General features: G+C 39.9%; 3 gene segments (V, D, J or C); all 3 read left to right on the top strand.

Annotated features, from left to right (window-relative positions):
- The first annotated feature begins 2,681 nt into the window (after positions 1-2,681).
- On the top strand, positions 2,682-3,169 carry LOC113171860. The segment is given in 2 exon segments: positions 2,682-2,724; positions 2,817-3,169. Coding segments are annotated over 2 exon segments (396 nt in total).
- A 2,259-nt stretch (positions 3,170-5,428) lies between these two features.
- On the top strand, positions 5,429-6,827 carry LOC113171861. The segment is given in 3 exon segments: positions 5,429-5,535; positions 5,742-6,042; positions 6,731-6,827. Coding segments are annotated over 3 exon segments (441 nt in total).
- A 6,840-nt stretch (positions 6,828-13,667) lies between these two features.
- LOC113171863 lies at positions 13,668-14,242 on the top strand. The segment is given in 2 exon segments: positions 13,668-13,710; positions 13,803-14,242. Coding segments are annotated over 2 exon segments (483 nt in total).
- The last annotated feature ends 880 nt before the right edge of the window (positions 14,243-15,122 follow it).

The raw sequence follows: 15,122 nt of genomic DNA, 5'->3' as shown, positions 1-15,122 counted from the left end.
CATGAAGTTCACAACAACCATGAAAACAAATGCAAAGTCAGACTGGTTCATCTAATGTGTTTCAATTTATTTTTAATTTACTTTACTAATGACTTTGATGATACCATTTTGGTAAAAATAATTTGAGTTTCCATTTGTTATTTGACTCAACAGAATATTAAGAAAAACCAACAAATCAAAAGAACCCAAACATATTTGTTGGCACCAATACAAAACATTATAGATAATGTTTCTGAGAACAACCTCCCTGATGTCAACCAGTCTGACTTAATGAGCGGTCACTCCACAGTAATGGTCCTTTGTTCCTTTGACACTGAAGCACCAGATCCTTATGTCTCCACTCTCAGATCTGGGCGTCACTGGTGCAGCTCTGATCTGGCTCAGGTCTTACTTATCTGGACAAATCTCCAAGGTAACAGGGCAGGAACAAGTTTCTAACTCTCACAGCCTCTCAAATGGTGTACAACAGGGATCTGTTCTTGGTCCTCTTTCCTCTTCCATTCATAGTACAGTTTCTCTGCAGGAATCCCTGATGTCAGATACATGTTTTCTGTGTGGTCCAACCAGTCAAAGCAGATGGCCTCCCTAAGCCTGATCTTGCTGGAGGTTGGTTCTTATTAATTGAGGTAAAATTGATCTGGTTCCGAAATAATCTAAGTAAATGAAACTCTGAAAGGTAGAGAAATCTATTTAAGTCACCACCCACTGAAGTCCAAGTCAACCAATGAGATTGTTTGTGTGTCCAGAGCAGAAATGTTGGAGGAACTAAAAGCACAATCAGCTTGATGTTGAGGAGAAGGGCTGTGCAGCAGAGAGGCTGTTTAGTTGCTTCATTCTACTGCAGTGGAAGAACATTGTTCATCTGCTGTCTGTTTGGCTTCAACTCCTCCAAAGACATGTTGCTTTACCTCTTTCTCTGTTACTCTCACGTCATAGGTGAGTTTTAAATTACTGTAGTCTTATTTAAATAGTCATAACTTGTTTTTCCAACAATCAGTATTTTAATTTGTTGGATTGATTTCATCTAATGCCTAAATTTTCTCTGCTTTTTCAGGACTGATAGCTGGAGACAAAATTACTCCTGTAGAAAATCTTGTCATTAAAAGAGAAGGAGAATCTGTCAGACTCAGCTGTAACTATGAGACAACTGATAATAATATTCTCCTTTACTGGTACAAACATCATTCTGAGCTTCAGGCTCCTCAGTTTATTCTAATGAAAGGAGCCAAAGGATACAATGGTGAATATATCCCTGATAAACGATATGAATCCCAAACATCAGATTCATCAACTGAACTGACCATAAGCAGACTAACCCTGGCAGACACAGCTCTCTACTACTGTGCTCTAGAAACACAGTGATACAAAGAGAAGAAGAGGCTGTACAAAACCTGAACACAGATATCTGACTACTCTTCAAAGAGGAGGGAAGTGGTATTCAAACCACAGCTTCATATCAGATGGATTCTGCTAATTCCTGTTTCCTCACAGTCACTGTGGTTCCAGCTGCTTATTCAATTCAATTCTCTTCAATTTATTTGTATAGAACTTTTTACAGTTGACATTGTCACAAGCAGCTTCACACAAGCAAAGAACAGAACATGAACAGTGAATGTGTATGAATCATAATAATCAGATGAACAACGGTGGCTAGAAAACTCCCTGAGAAGGAAGAAACCTTGAGAGGAACCAGACTAAACAGGGAACCCATCCTCATATGGGTGATTACATGCTATGTAGGCAGCAGGCAGTCCAGTAGAACAGTTAATGTCTTTAAGTTAATGTGGAGTCCAGTTAGTTATTGCAGGCAGACCCCAGTCACCACACGCATCCTATAGAGTTCATATGGGGGATCCAAGACACGAGATCTCAACCAGAAGAGGAGGGATAACAGTTAGTAAGGCTAAAAGCTTAGGATCAGGGTTCAAGTGGATTTACCATGATTTAGGAAACAGAAATGGAGCAGGAGTTACTCTGAAAGAGGAGTTTGTTTGAATGTTCTGGAGTCTCAGACAGGGTGTTGACTCTGAAGCTGGAAATTAAAAGTATGATATTCAGTGATGTTAGGATCAGACTTCATAACCTGAGATGACTCAGAAACCAGAGTGAGTTTAAAGATGTTTATTACAGAAAGATATCCAATAATAATGTGATGAACTCCAGTAGTGTCACAACAGATGAGGGGCGACTTCTGGTGTGGGTGGTGATCTAAGAGAGGAGACAGAGTAAGCTGGGTTCACACTGTTTAGAATATAAATATGTAATATGGAAAGGTGTTGACCTGAGTGAGAGCAGAGAGACGAGGAGATGACGAGATGACGAGATGATGACGACCCCGAAGTGGTGTTGAGGTGAGAGGTTGGACAGTAAGGAGGGAGAGGTGGATTAGTGCAGGTTGGGGAGGTGAAGACAGAGATGGACTCTGATGTTTGCAGATGACAAAAGAATTTAAAATCTAGAGAGGTGGAGGTTTGGTCTGGAAAGAAGAGGAACAGAAAACACTGTTGAAGTGAACGTTTTCCCTCCACTAGAGGGACACATTATCCAGTAGGCGGTGCTCTACTTGTGCACTGTGTTCAACCATTCTGTCAATAAGAACTGCTGCTGTGAAGAGAACAATTCTCCCACTGAATGTTGAACATCACACACTTTCTCCTGCTGCTTTCAACCTTGTTGTACAGATGGAACATTGGCTGTGGATTATTCTTGCTGCTCTTTGCTTTGGTAAGATGGGAAATAAACCTACTGATTGTTCTCCTTTAATCAATCCTCTTTATTGATCCATCTCTTCCTCTGCATGTTCTGTTCTTCCTCAGAGTGTAAAGGAGAAGACAAAGTGATCCAGACAACAGGAGATGTTACTGCTACTGAAGGAGACGCTGTTACACTCAACTGTATGTTTGAGACCAGTGACTCATTTCCCTATTTGTTCTGGTACAAACAGGACGTCCATGGACCTCCAAAGTACATGACAAAAAGTTTCTCAAACACAGTAGATAAAGCTCCAGAGTTTGACAACGACAGATTTGATGCTGCGATCGAAGACAAATCAGTTCCTCTGAAGATCCAGAAGCTTGATGTGTCTGACTCTGCTGTGTACTACTGTGCTCTGAGGCCCACAGTGACAGGAAACAGCAAAACTCTGTACAAAAACCTTTGGAGCAATTAAGTACTTAACTTTTTCCACATTTCGTTTTGCTACAGTTTTTTTCCAAAAAGGTTTCAATTAATTTACTCGAAATCTTACAAATAAAACCCCATAATATCAATGTTAAAGACCTTTGCTTGAAATCTTTGCAAATTTATTAAAAATTTAAAAAAATCATGTTTTCACAGTCTTTGCCATGATTTTCAAAATTGAGCTCTTGTTCATTGTGTTTCCACTGATCTTCTTTGTCATGTTTCTACAACTTGTTTGGAGTCCACCTGTGGGAAATTCAGTTGTTTGGATATGATTTAGAAAGACATACACCTGTCTGGATGAGGTCCCACAGTTAACAGTCAGAGCACAAACCAAACCATGGAGTCCAAGAATTTATCTGTAGAACTCAGAAACTGAATTATATCAAGGCACAGAGCTGGAGAAGGGAACTGAAAAGTTCTGCAGCATTAATTGTTCTAATGAGCACAGTACCCTCCATCATACTTACTGCATCATAAGGCGGCAGTATCTCAGGTGGTAGAGCAGTCGTCTATGAACCTCAGGGTGAGTGGTTCAATTCTTGTTTTTTACCTGGTTACTTGTAGTACCTCTGATTTGTACTGTCTGGCAGCATCCAACCACAATTTTCCGTAGGGGATCAATAAAGTATTTATTATTCTCCACCTCTGTAAATGGAAGAACTTTGGACCAATAGTACTCTTCCTAGAGCGGCTGCTAGGCCAAAGTGAATGACTGAAAGAGGGGCATCAGGGAGTTGACCCATAACTCGATAGTCACTCTGAAAGAGCTCCAGTGTTTCTAGGAGAACAACCCTTTCTGCAGCACTCCACCAATCAGGCCTGTACGGTAGAGTGAACAGATGGAAACCACTCCTCAGTATAAGTTTGATAAAATGCACCTGAAGGACTCTCAGAAAATTCTAAGAGAATTCTTTACACTCATGAGACACAGTTGCAATGAAGAGTCTCTGAGAGACTGAGAATTGTTATCTACACATAAACCTGGAAGCTTCCCATAAACGGACCAACTTCCAAAATCAGTCCAGGAACTGTTGTGAAAATCCTCTAACCTGTCTGAGAGAGACTCAGAGACATGAACTCAATACTGACTTCTAGTGTATAGGTCCTGTTCTGTACAAGAAGAAGTGCAGGCGTACAGAGGGGTAACTGCCATACATGGTACAGTGATGTGAAAACACATAGGTAGTGAAGAAAAGAGGGTTTATTGGAATTAGATGAAAGAATAAGACTTGAACTGTGCTTGGTTTGAGTAAAGAGGAGCAGTGAGCTGTATTTAAAGAGACGACTTGAAGGCATTTATTTAGACATTATTCAGCTGTGTCTCAGTATATTGACCTTAATAAACCCAACAACACTGTTTCTGTCTCTTTGTCGGACTTTTATGAAGAACTTCATTTTTGACACTATTAAGAAAAGAATTTGATCAAATTGGCTCAAGAGAAAAACTGTGACACCACAGAACACAGCAGGTCTCCAAAGATTCTAGGATCCAATGAACTGTAATTCAATTAAAGTCAGTTACCGTGACTCTGCTGTCTGATGGACACTGGGCAGAAATAACATCAATGAGAAAGTGGGGAGATGAAAACCACTGATAATCCAGAAGGACATTAAGGCTCATCTGCCACAAAACACCTAGATAACCCTCCAACCTTTAGGGAGAATGTTCTGTGGACTGATGAATCAAAAGATGAACTGTCTGAACGACAGCGTCTTGTTACATCTGGAATAAACCAAACACAGAACAAGAACATCACATCTATGGTGGAACATGAGAGGGTCAGTGTGATGTTGTGGGGATGATTTGCTGCTTCAGTGGGACTTTCTCTACCGGAGGGAAACATGAATCCTGTTCTCTACCAGAGAATCCTGAAGGAGAACATCAGGTCATCAGTCGGTGAGATGAAGCTGAAGAACAACTGCAGCTCGACGATGATCATCAGAGGAAGTCGACACGTGAAAGTCTCCAAAGAAATCTAAGTAAAGTTGTGGAGTGACCTGGTCAAAGTCTGGACCTCTAGTTCAGGGGCTGATTACTTTTTCACACTGCTCATTTTGGTCTTGGAGAAACGTTTTGCTTCAAAAACTCCACTGATCGTTTCAAACTTGCGTTTTGTGTTTGCTCAGGTTTAGAGACACAGGAGGAATCAGGAGGGGTCTAATATTTGTTGTCAGCACTGTCTGAGTCTCCTCCTACTGACTGCAGATGTGGCTGTTTGACAGAGAACGGTTTGATTCCAGCTGTGAACATCAGAACAAACAACTAGTTCATCCTCAACATTCAGTTACAGTATTTCACCTCTGTAAAGATGGAAAAACTCGCTGCCATTTTGTTCCTGTTAACTCTCGTAGGTACGTATGGTCTTAATAAGACAACCTGAAATATAACATTTACTAAACTTTACAGATTTAATTTGGATTATTTTAAGTGAAAAATTTAACATTTCAAAGAAACTAGTTTAGACGTCATCACTCATATTTAACTACATTTAAAAATTTGATTTTCATTAAATGATGAATTTGTAACTCTAAATAAAACCTGTTGTTTCTCTCACTAGGTAAAACCTTGGAAGATGATATTACTGCCATCAGAGCTGAGGTGTTTTCATCAGAGGGTCAAAGTGTCACTGTGTCCTGTAAATATTCTGTTAAAGCTCAAAATCTCCAGTGGTATCAACAGGATCCTGGATCAGCTCCTCAGTATCTTCTCCTGATCACTGACACAAAAGAACCTAAAGTGGTTCAAGCAAAACCTCCAAACCCACGACTGACTGCTAAACTGAATGAAGAGGGAAATCGAGTTGATCTGCAGATCTCCTCTGCTGCAGTGTCTGACTCTGCTGTGTACTACTGTGCTCTGCAGCCCACAGTGACAGGAAACAGTAAAACTCTGTACAAAAACCTTTGGAGCAAAGAAACACAAAACTCCACAACATCCACTAGAGGGACTCACACACTGTTCAACTCTGATGATCCAGACTCTTTGTGTTGGTGATTAAAACAACAAGATATTTAGATATTAGATGTTAATCAACTTAACAAGCCATAAAAACTGCAGTAGATTCCTACATAAAGTTACACCAAAGAAACTCCCAACACTTTTTTCTCTGCTTGTAAGATAAACAGAAACATACAGATGATGTACATGAATCAAATTAGAGGCCATGACTTGCTTTAAAACGTAAAGTAAAGTAGTTGTTTGTTAGTGGTTGTCCATTGGATGTGTTGCTTAGTAACAGTGAAGAACCAGTCCAACTGTGTAACTATTTGTGTTGATGGAGACAAATAACTGATTCAATACAAATATCAGCACGGCTGTGATACCTACAGCACTCAGCCTGCAGACCATAGCCGTGCTGATATACAGTACAACAGCACTCCTGCTCATGTGGTGTTGTTTAATTCACAAAACAGATGCCAAAGGAAGCCTTTATAAAATAAATATTACTGGACCTAATATGGTGCCTTGTGGTACTCCACCCAAGATAAGTCAGAGTAGAGAGAACTTCTTCTCATGTGTAACAGACCAATCTGTCCTGGAGGTCAGAATCAAACCACTGAAGGGACTGTTCCCAAATGCCAACATGCTGCAGGTGGTCCAGGAGGATGGAAACATCGACTGTGTTACAGACAGCATCTTTTAACACAGTCCTAAACTGTCAACTGTTGATCATTTCTTCTGGTACCAGCAATATCCAAGAAATCCACTGTGCTGCCACTAGATGGTGGAATAATACCACATATAGTGGCTGTACGGTAAATGTTTTTGAGTTTTGTGCTGTTACGCTTGTCGTAGTTTTGGTTACAGGTCAGTCATGCTAACAGAGTAGTACAATAGTATCTGAGTAAATATCAAATCATAGCTTGATTTCTACAGAACAAATTATTTCTATGTGAGTAAGTACAAATACTGGTTCATATAACTTTATATTGTAAAAACGCTTAGATGTGATAGATGTGAACGCAATGTTGATCTACTTTAGCACGTTAAAGGGGAATTCCATTAGGAATTAGCATCAAGCTAATAAGTTAGTTTTTAGTACATCAGGACAGGATTTTATTTGTATTTCACTGGGAAACGTGTCAAACTGTTGTAAATATTTAAACGTGTCAGTTTTGATGTGGTTGATTTGGTTCAACACCCTCCATCATTTCAAGGACTGATGTTCACATCTTCTATTTATTTCCCATGTTTATCACCATAGACACATGTTACAGAGACCCCCCCACCTTAAATGCTGATCTTCACTCAGTACTGATGATGAACCAGAGTTTGGACACATCCAGTATGAAGTAAAGCTCTCAGTCATTTTAAAGGTTAAAGGTTGTTTCTACCTTCAGACTGGTTCAATCCCTGATGATCCACCACAGTGTGCAGACTTACCTCAGGCCGCTGTGGACCTGGAAGAAAAGAGGAACCAAACCAATGAACACATATTTAAGTGAAACCTACTAAATAAAGTCAAAGTATTAATGAAATAAAGTGGATCCAAAGTTTCACTGTTACATCATTTTAACCAAACCTTAACCTAAAGTGTTAATAAACATGGTTTCTACTGATTATTACGACCCTCTTATTTTAACAGCTTCAACATTGGTGGATCAAATGACCTGGTCCCACCCACTGAAGTCCAAGTCAACCAATGAGATTGTTTGTGTGTCCAGAGCAGAAATGTTGGAGGAACTAAAAGCACAATCAGCTTGATGTTGAGGAGAAGGGCTGTGCAGCAGAGAGGCTGTTTAGTTGCTTCATTCTACTGCAGTGGAAGAACATTGTTCATCTGCTGTCTGTTTGGCTTCAACTCCTCCAAAGACATGTTGCTTTACCTCTTTCTCTGTTTCTCTCACTTTATAGGTGAGTTTCCAACTAATCCGTGTCTCATTGAACAGAATGATGATCTCAGCTCCAGTTGACTTGTTTCTGTCCACAGAGTAACACTGTACAGGGACATTTTCCACTGTCTTCTCCTCTCAGCCTCATGGACAATGTTCATCTAATGGCTTCATTTTCTCCACTTTTTCCAGGACTAATAACTGGAGACAGCATCTCTGCTGATCAACATGAAGTCAGTGGAAGAGAAGGAGAATCTGTCACACTCACATGTACATATAACACATCATCATCTGGTGTTTACCTTTACTGGTACAAACATCATTCTGAGCTTCAGGCTCCTCAGTTTATTCTCTGGAAAGGAGAAAAAGGAATCAGTGGTGAATATATCCCTGATAAACGATATAAATCCCAAACATCAGATTCATCAACTGAACTGACCATAAGCAGACTAACCCTGGCAGACACAGCTCTCTACTACTGTGCTCTAGAAACACAGTGATACAAAGTGGAGAAGAGGCTGTACAAAAACCTGAACACAGATATCTGACTACTCTTCAAAGAGGAGGGAAGTGGTATTCAAACCACAGCTTCATATCAGATGGATTCTGCTAATTCCTGTTTCCTCACAGTCACTGTGGTTCCAGCTGCTCATGAAACACTGTGGGAGGATTCACATGAGCAGCAAATCCACATCAACCACAAACCAACTGGATGAGGATTCAAACACAGCAGGAAAAGAAGAAGTAAATAAACACATTTGACATCATGTTCATTGGTTAAGAAAACCTTTGGGGAATAGCATGAACTACAAATCCTGTATAACTCTGAATCTGTACTGTGAGACCATCTGACAAAGAAACATTAGAATGCTGGATTTTGAGGTCACATATCACAAGGTGATAACATCTGTAAGAAGCAAATCAAAGAGAATAAAAACCCAGAAGAACAGAAGAGGATGTTTTGATGCTTCAACCAGTAAAATGTGTTGAGGTGTGGTTTTGGTGTTGATAACATCCAGTGATATGAGGAGGAACAGGTTGAGGGAGGAGCAGCTCTGTCAAAGAGCAGAAGACAAAAGAACTCCTACTGTCAGATCCATTCAATATCTAAAGCAGACAGAACACAGATACTGTGTGGAAGATGCTCTCACTGCAGTACTGTGGAATTGTTCCTTTGTTTCTGATCCTACTAAAAGGTAGGTTAAAGTAGGAAGAACAAATGTCTGTAGAGGATCTGTTTGGTAGAAACCACTGGAACAGACAATCAGAGTTGAACATCATCTTTACCAACATTTCTCTTCCTTTAGGCGTCAGCTGTGAAAATCTGACTGCAGTCAACCATGAGGAGTTTCTTGACTGGGAGATAATCATCCATGACAAAGACCCAAGAGTGCTGAGTACAGTTGAGATTAAGAGATTTGTCATGTTCTGATCTAACTGTCAGAAGGTTTTGACCACTGAGGATTGTACATCCAGATAAGTTATGAATGGAGAAAACACAAATCACCAGGTTTCAGTGGGAGATACAACAGAGTGGTGATAGTAATTCAGACTCTTTGAAAGAACCCGGTTCTTGTGGCTCAGTTTTTATTCCAAGAGCCGTTTGAAAGAACGATTCATCTCATTCTTTTCCCTTTTTATTTGTTACGGGTGGAGGTTTCTGGGTTCTATGTGATATAATGTGTACATGTAAAATGTGTAGACCTATCCCCTTAAAACTAAAACATCCCATTGTAATAATTATCTTTACATGAGATGCGTGTACTTGGTTTAGCAGCACTAAATTACTCAGACGTCCTGTGATCTGTCAGTGAGCTGCATTCTAAACATTACATGTATCCAGGTTCAGGTCTGTGACAGATGAAGCCTGTGCATCAGTTTCATTCAAAGAAAGTCCTTCCTGCAGGTTTGTGCAGAGCTGGTGTCATGTTCATTAGAGTTTTAAATCACCTGTTAGAACTCAGATCTATTGTTTAGATCTGTAAGAGGGTGACATGTATCCAATGGTAACAAATATTGTACGTTTTCAAAATAAGATATACAGGAACCTTTATTGTTACGATTCCTCCCTCTGCCCGTCTGTGGGTTTTGTTTTGTTTTGTATTGTCTCTCACCCTCTTGCCACACCCATATATGGACTTCCTCCACTTTCCACTCTCAACTCACCAGACTAATTACAGACTCATTTCACCTGTTACTCCCTCTGTTTTATAAGCACCCCTCAGTCGTCAGTTGATTGCTGGTTTGTTGCTCATGCTCTACTCCACTCGTCAGTTTGTTTGTCTGTCAGTTAGTCACACTACTCTGCTTTATTCATGGACTTCGTTTGTTAGTGGTGGGCAAATGAAGCCTCATGAAACACTGAGGCTTTCCTAACAATTGTGTTGAAAAAGGTTCAAAGCTTCAAGGCCCCAGTGACGGTGACGTCTGGTGGTCAACTAGAGCCATAGCAACTTCTAAAGGGCACGACTGAAGCTCTGGCACTGTTTCAATCCCATGACACCAATGAAAGTTCAGAAAAGTCTGTGTGGTCATTCAAGTGTTTTGTTCATTCATAACAAATACTGATTATATAGTCATTACAATGAAATATGCAGATGCTCTCTCTCATACTCTAAAACACATTCCAGATTAACCCAAAGAATCAATGCAAATTATAATATGGGTTAAATGTTGGTTAAGAGTTTATTAGGGTTTATTATCCCTAACAGGATCAGAGATCCTTCCTACTCTGCTAATGATCAGTGTTTGAATTCAGAAACATTGTTTATTTTTTTGTGTGTTTTTATAGAAAACCTTTAAAGATAATGGTTTGTCAGTTGATGACTTGTATGGTTGATTTGAAAGGATTATTTACAGAAGCAGAAGCAGTTAGTTGTCTTTACAGGTTTTTATTGAGAAATATTTTTTTTTCGGCTCATGCTCAGTGTGGCAGTGTCAAAATGATCCCAAACTTTAGAACACCTCTTATTAGTGGTACTCACCATGAAATCTGCCAAAATACTCTCACTGTCCAAATCTCTGTGTCCTCACAACCTCATTTGAAGCATAATGAATCATCTTAAATAGCTGGTTTGGCACCAAACACTCAAATCTGTAAAACCTGTCCAGCTGTCACTGGCTCAGAATGCGTTGAAACACCATGAGCCAATGAAACACACTGAAACACTCTGAGCCAATAAAAAGCTTCGAAACATTTTGAAGGAACGAAGCGCGAAACGAAAAAGCGATGATGTTCGAAGCTTCGAACGTCATCTGTCACGTGACTCTGGTGTTTCGACACAAGCTCCGATACAGTGATTCGAATCATTGCGTTTCAGGAAGAGTGACACAAGCTCCGAAGCCTCGGTATCATTTACCCATCACTATCGTTTGTGCCGTACTGCTCCACAACTCTGCTTAGTTTGTTTGTTTCTGTCTGTTTTTTCTGTAACATTTATAGAATAAATATTACAAAGCCTAATATGGAGCCTTGTGGTACTCTACCTGTGATAGATCAGAGTAAGAACTCATTATCAGTTTTAACAGGTCAAACAATCAGCAGGTCCAAGATGATGGAAGATGAGGTTTGGTTCTGGTACAAAAAACAGCAGAGACTGGATGGAAAGTTAGCAGCAACCTGGGGAGAGAGAGACAGAGCAGACAGGGATCTTAAATAGTCCCTGGTCCAGGTGTAATCACTTACCCAGTCACCTGCAGCCAGGGACACAGGCAGGGAGCAGAAATGAACTGAAGGGAAGGTGTAGAAACAAAAAGAGGAAAGAGTGAACAGAACAGATTAACGAGGCTTTCAGGGCTGAACCATGACAGACTGAGTTAAAGGCAGCAGACAGATTTAAAAGACTGAAAATGATTAAAATAATTCAAATACCTGAAGTTCAGGACTAAAACAAATGCTCTCACTGTCAGGAGAGCGGACTCTGTGCTCTGTCCTGTGATGTTCACAATGTTGAATTTGTCTAAGAACCGAGAACAACCTCTTCATAAATTGTAAAAGAGAAGAAAAGAATAAAAATGAACCGTTTTGGTTTTTGTATTTTAGTTTTTTATAGAGTTTATGAACACTTTTCTTACGCTGAGAGACAAAGACAATAAAGCACAACAAGGACACTGCTCGGCCTTTTTACTTGCAAGGGGAGCCGGCCTGAGATCTAAGCATCATAAATGCTTCACCCAGGAATTTTCACCTCCGACTCCGTCCGTCTCCCCTTTGTACAAGCTTTTTATTAAGGATGAGACACACCCTGAAGTTACAGATGTGGGTGTATGCTATGGTTACATGATGAATATAGGATGATCATATTGCAAGAAAAAGAACTCCATATAAAGATAAAACACTTGTAAGAAGAAAAGAAAACTCCATACAAGGATAAAACATTGGTTATAGGAGTATAGCAACAAGAACTGTTCAACTCCAAGGATGCTGACCTTTCCTTGACCTTTCCTGTTTCCTGTCTGTGTGCAAAGTGCAGCCTCAGCACAGTACAACATATTCTTGTTGCTTACAGGATTAAACATCACACACATGTATCCTTCATAATGACAATAAGTAACAAATTAGACCTATAAATGACGTAACATCTTAATAAGAAAATTATAAATCAGTGAGTAAATCCTTTTTACACTTTTAACCTCCTCTGTATTTTCGACATGTTGTAATTTGATGTGGTGTACCACAGGGGTCAGTCCTGGGTGTTCTTAAGTACAAATGTTCAGTCACCACGTCACTTCAGATTATTTGGGAACAAACTAAATCCAATAACAGTTGGTTTATGACACATGAAGTGCTGGTGACAAAGACCCTTATTAAATCAAGGGAGTCAAAACCTGGGGAGAAAACTTTACACATCTACTAAATGTTGCCACCAGTCTGTGAACCAGGAGAAGTGAAACTACAGATCTAAGAGGAGACAGAGGTTCAGGGAGGAGCTGAGCTGTTACTGAACTATAGAAGAGAGAGAAACTTGTAGATTCTACCGAGTTTAATACACAAACCAAACCAAACCAAACATTCACTGTACTCAACATGATGTCATCAAAGTATTTTGTACTTCTACTACTGTTATTATTCATTCTAAAAGGTTTGTAAGATTCTTAAAACATGTCTCAATGTTCATGTTCACATGTGAATTCTTTAAATTGGGACTTTTCAACATGTTATAACTGAGTTTTCTTTTTCTTTAGGTGTCAGCTGTCAAGGACTCACTGCAGCCAAGGTTGAAGAGTTCAGTGTAGAAGGCAGCTCTGTTACTCTGTCCTGCAAATACTCCAAAGGTGCTGCTGATTATTTCTTCTGGATGTTAAAGTGAGAAAAGATAAAACCCTCATGGACCTGCAGATCTCCTCTGCTGCAGTGTCTGACTCTGCTGTGTACTACTGTGCTGTGAGGCCCACAGTGACAGCAAAGCCACAGTCTCTGTACAAAAACACCAGCTGACACACTGACAAGCTGCTGGAAGCCTTTTCTCCACCTGTTGAAGTGAACGTTTTCCCTCCACTAGAGGGACACATTATCCAGTAGGCGGTGCTCTACTTGTGCACTGTGTTCAACCATTCTGTCAATAAGAACTGCTGCTGTGAAGAGAACAATTCTCCCACTGAATGTTGAACATCACACACTTTCTCCTGCTGCTTTCAACCTTGTTGTACAGATGGAACATTGGCTGTGGATTATTCTTGCTGCTCTTTGCTTTGGTAAGATGGGAAATAAACCTACTGATAGTTCTCCTTTAATCAATCCTCTTTATTGATCCATCTCTTCCTCTGCATGTTCTGTTCTTCCTCAGAGTGTAAAGGAGAAGACAAAGTGATCCAGACAACAGGAGATGTTACTGCTACTGAAGGAGACGCTGTTACACTCAACTGTATGTTTGAGACCAGTTCAACAGGTCCCACTTTATTCTGGTACAAACAAGAAGCAAATGGTTTCCCAAAGTACATGCTGAGATGTTTGTCAAACACAGTAGATAAAGCTCCAGAGTTTGACAGCGACAGATTTGATGCTGCGATCGAAGACAAATCAGTTCCTCTGAAGATCCAGAAGCTTCACGTGTCTGACTCTGCTGTGTACTACTGTGCTCTGAGGCCCACAGTGACAGGAAACAGTAAAACTCTGTACAAAAACCTTTGGAGCAAAGAACCAGAAAACTCCACAACATCCACTAGAGGGACTCACATACTGTTCAACTTCAGTTACCAAGATCTTGTCTCTTGTCATGAAGTCTAGTTCTGTCTCAGTCACAGTTGACTTGTTTCTGTCCACAGAGAAACATTTTCTCCTGTGTTTTTTCTAATTTCTTCATTTTCAGAGAAGATTTGACAAAGTCTCAAACATGATGTGATGGCTGCACTCGCTGCCACACAAGTGAACTGTGGGTAACCTCAGGTATTGGTTTAGATTCATGTACTTTAACCACCATATTCAAGTTTATACATTTAGAATGTAAAGAAAGAAAACAGTCACAGTTTATTTAATATACTTTATACATTGCCAGTTTCTATTTGTAGAGCGCACATTTAGTTATCTTCTGTACTCTCATACTTATGTTTAACAATTCTTACCTACGTTATTTTACATTTTTTTGAGTTACCAGTGCTGAGGTAGCTGAGGCTAGTTACTGTTGCTGCTGCTACTGGTGGTCTTGCGGCCCTGAATACAGACCTGTTTTATACAGGAAGAGGTTCATTAGACTGTACCATAGCCTACTACCTGTGAGGGGGGATTTAGGTTGGCATGTTGTGTTCTATGTTAATCATATTCCTTCGTGGAGGGAGTTATTTTTTATTAATTGTTTAATTATCTCAGACCGAGATGAAAAGACCGTGATGTTGAACTGTTTTGAAGTTTTGTTAGTAGTATTTGTTTGTAGTTACCCCCTGTGTGTCAAAAGTTGCGTTTGTCTAGTCTACTTTGTTGAGTTTAGTCTCTTCTGTTGACCTCTTTTATGGGCCCTAAGAGTTCTTAAATATGTTGTGTAATTTTTCTTTCACATTAAAAATAAATAAATAAACCCATTTTGTGACAGTCCACCTGAGTTTCCTCTTGCCTGCCTGCTTGGTCCTTCAGACATGAAGAAAAAACTGAAAAACTTTTTAAAACGACTTAG

Source organism: Anabas testudineus, chromosome 17 (assembly GCF_900324465.2).
Source record: "Anabas testudineus chromosome 17, fAnaTes1.2, whole genome shotgun sequence".
In the NCBI taxonomy this organism is placed as follows: domain Eukaryota; kingdom Metazoa; phylum Chordata; class Actinopteri; order Anabantiformes; family Anabantidae; genus Anabas; species Anabas testudineus.
The sequence above is the reverse complement of the archived record's forward strand: the minus strand, read 5'-3'. Positions and strand labels throughout refer to the sequence as shown.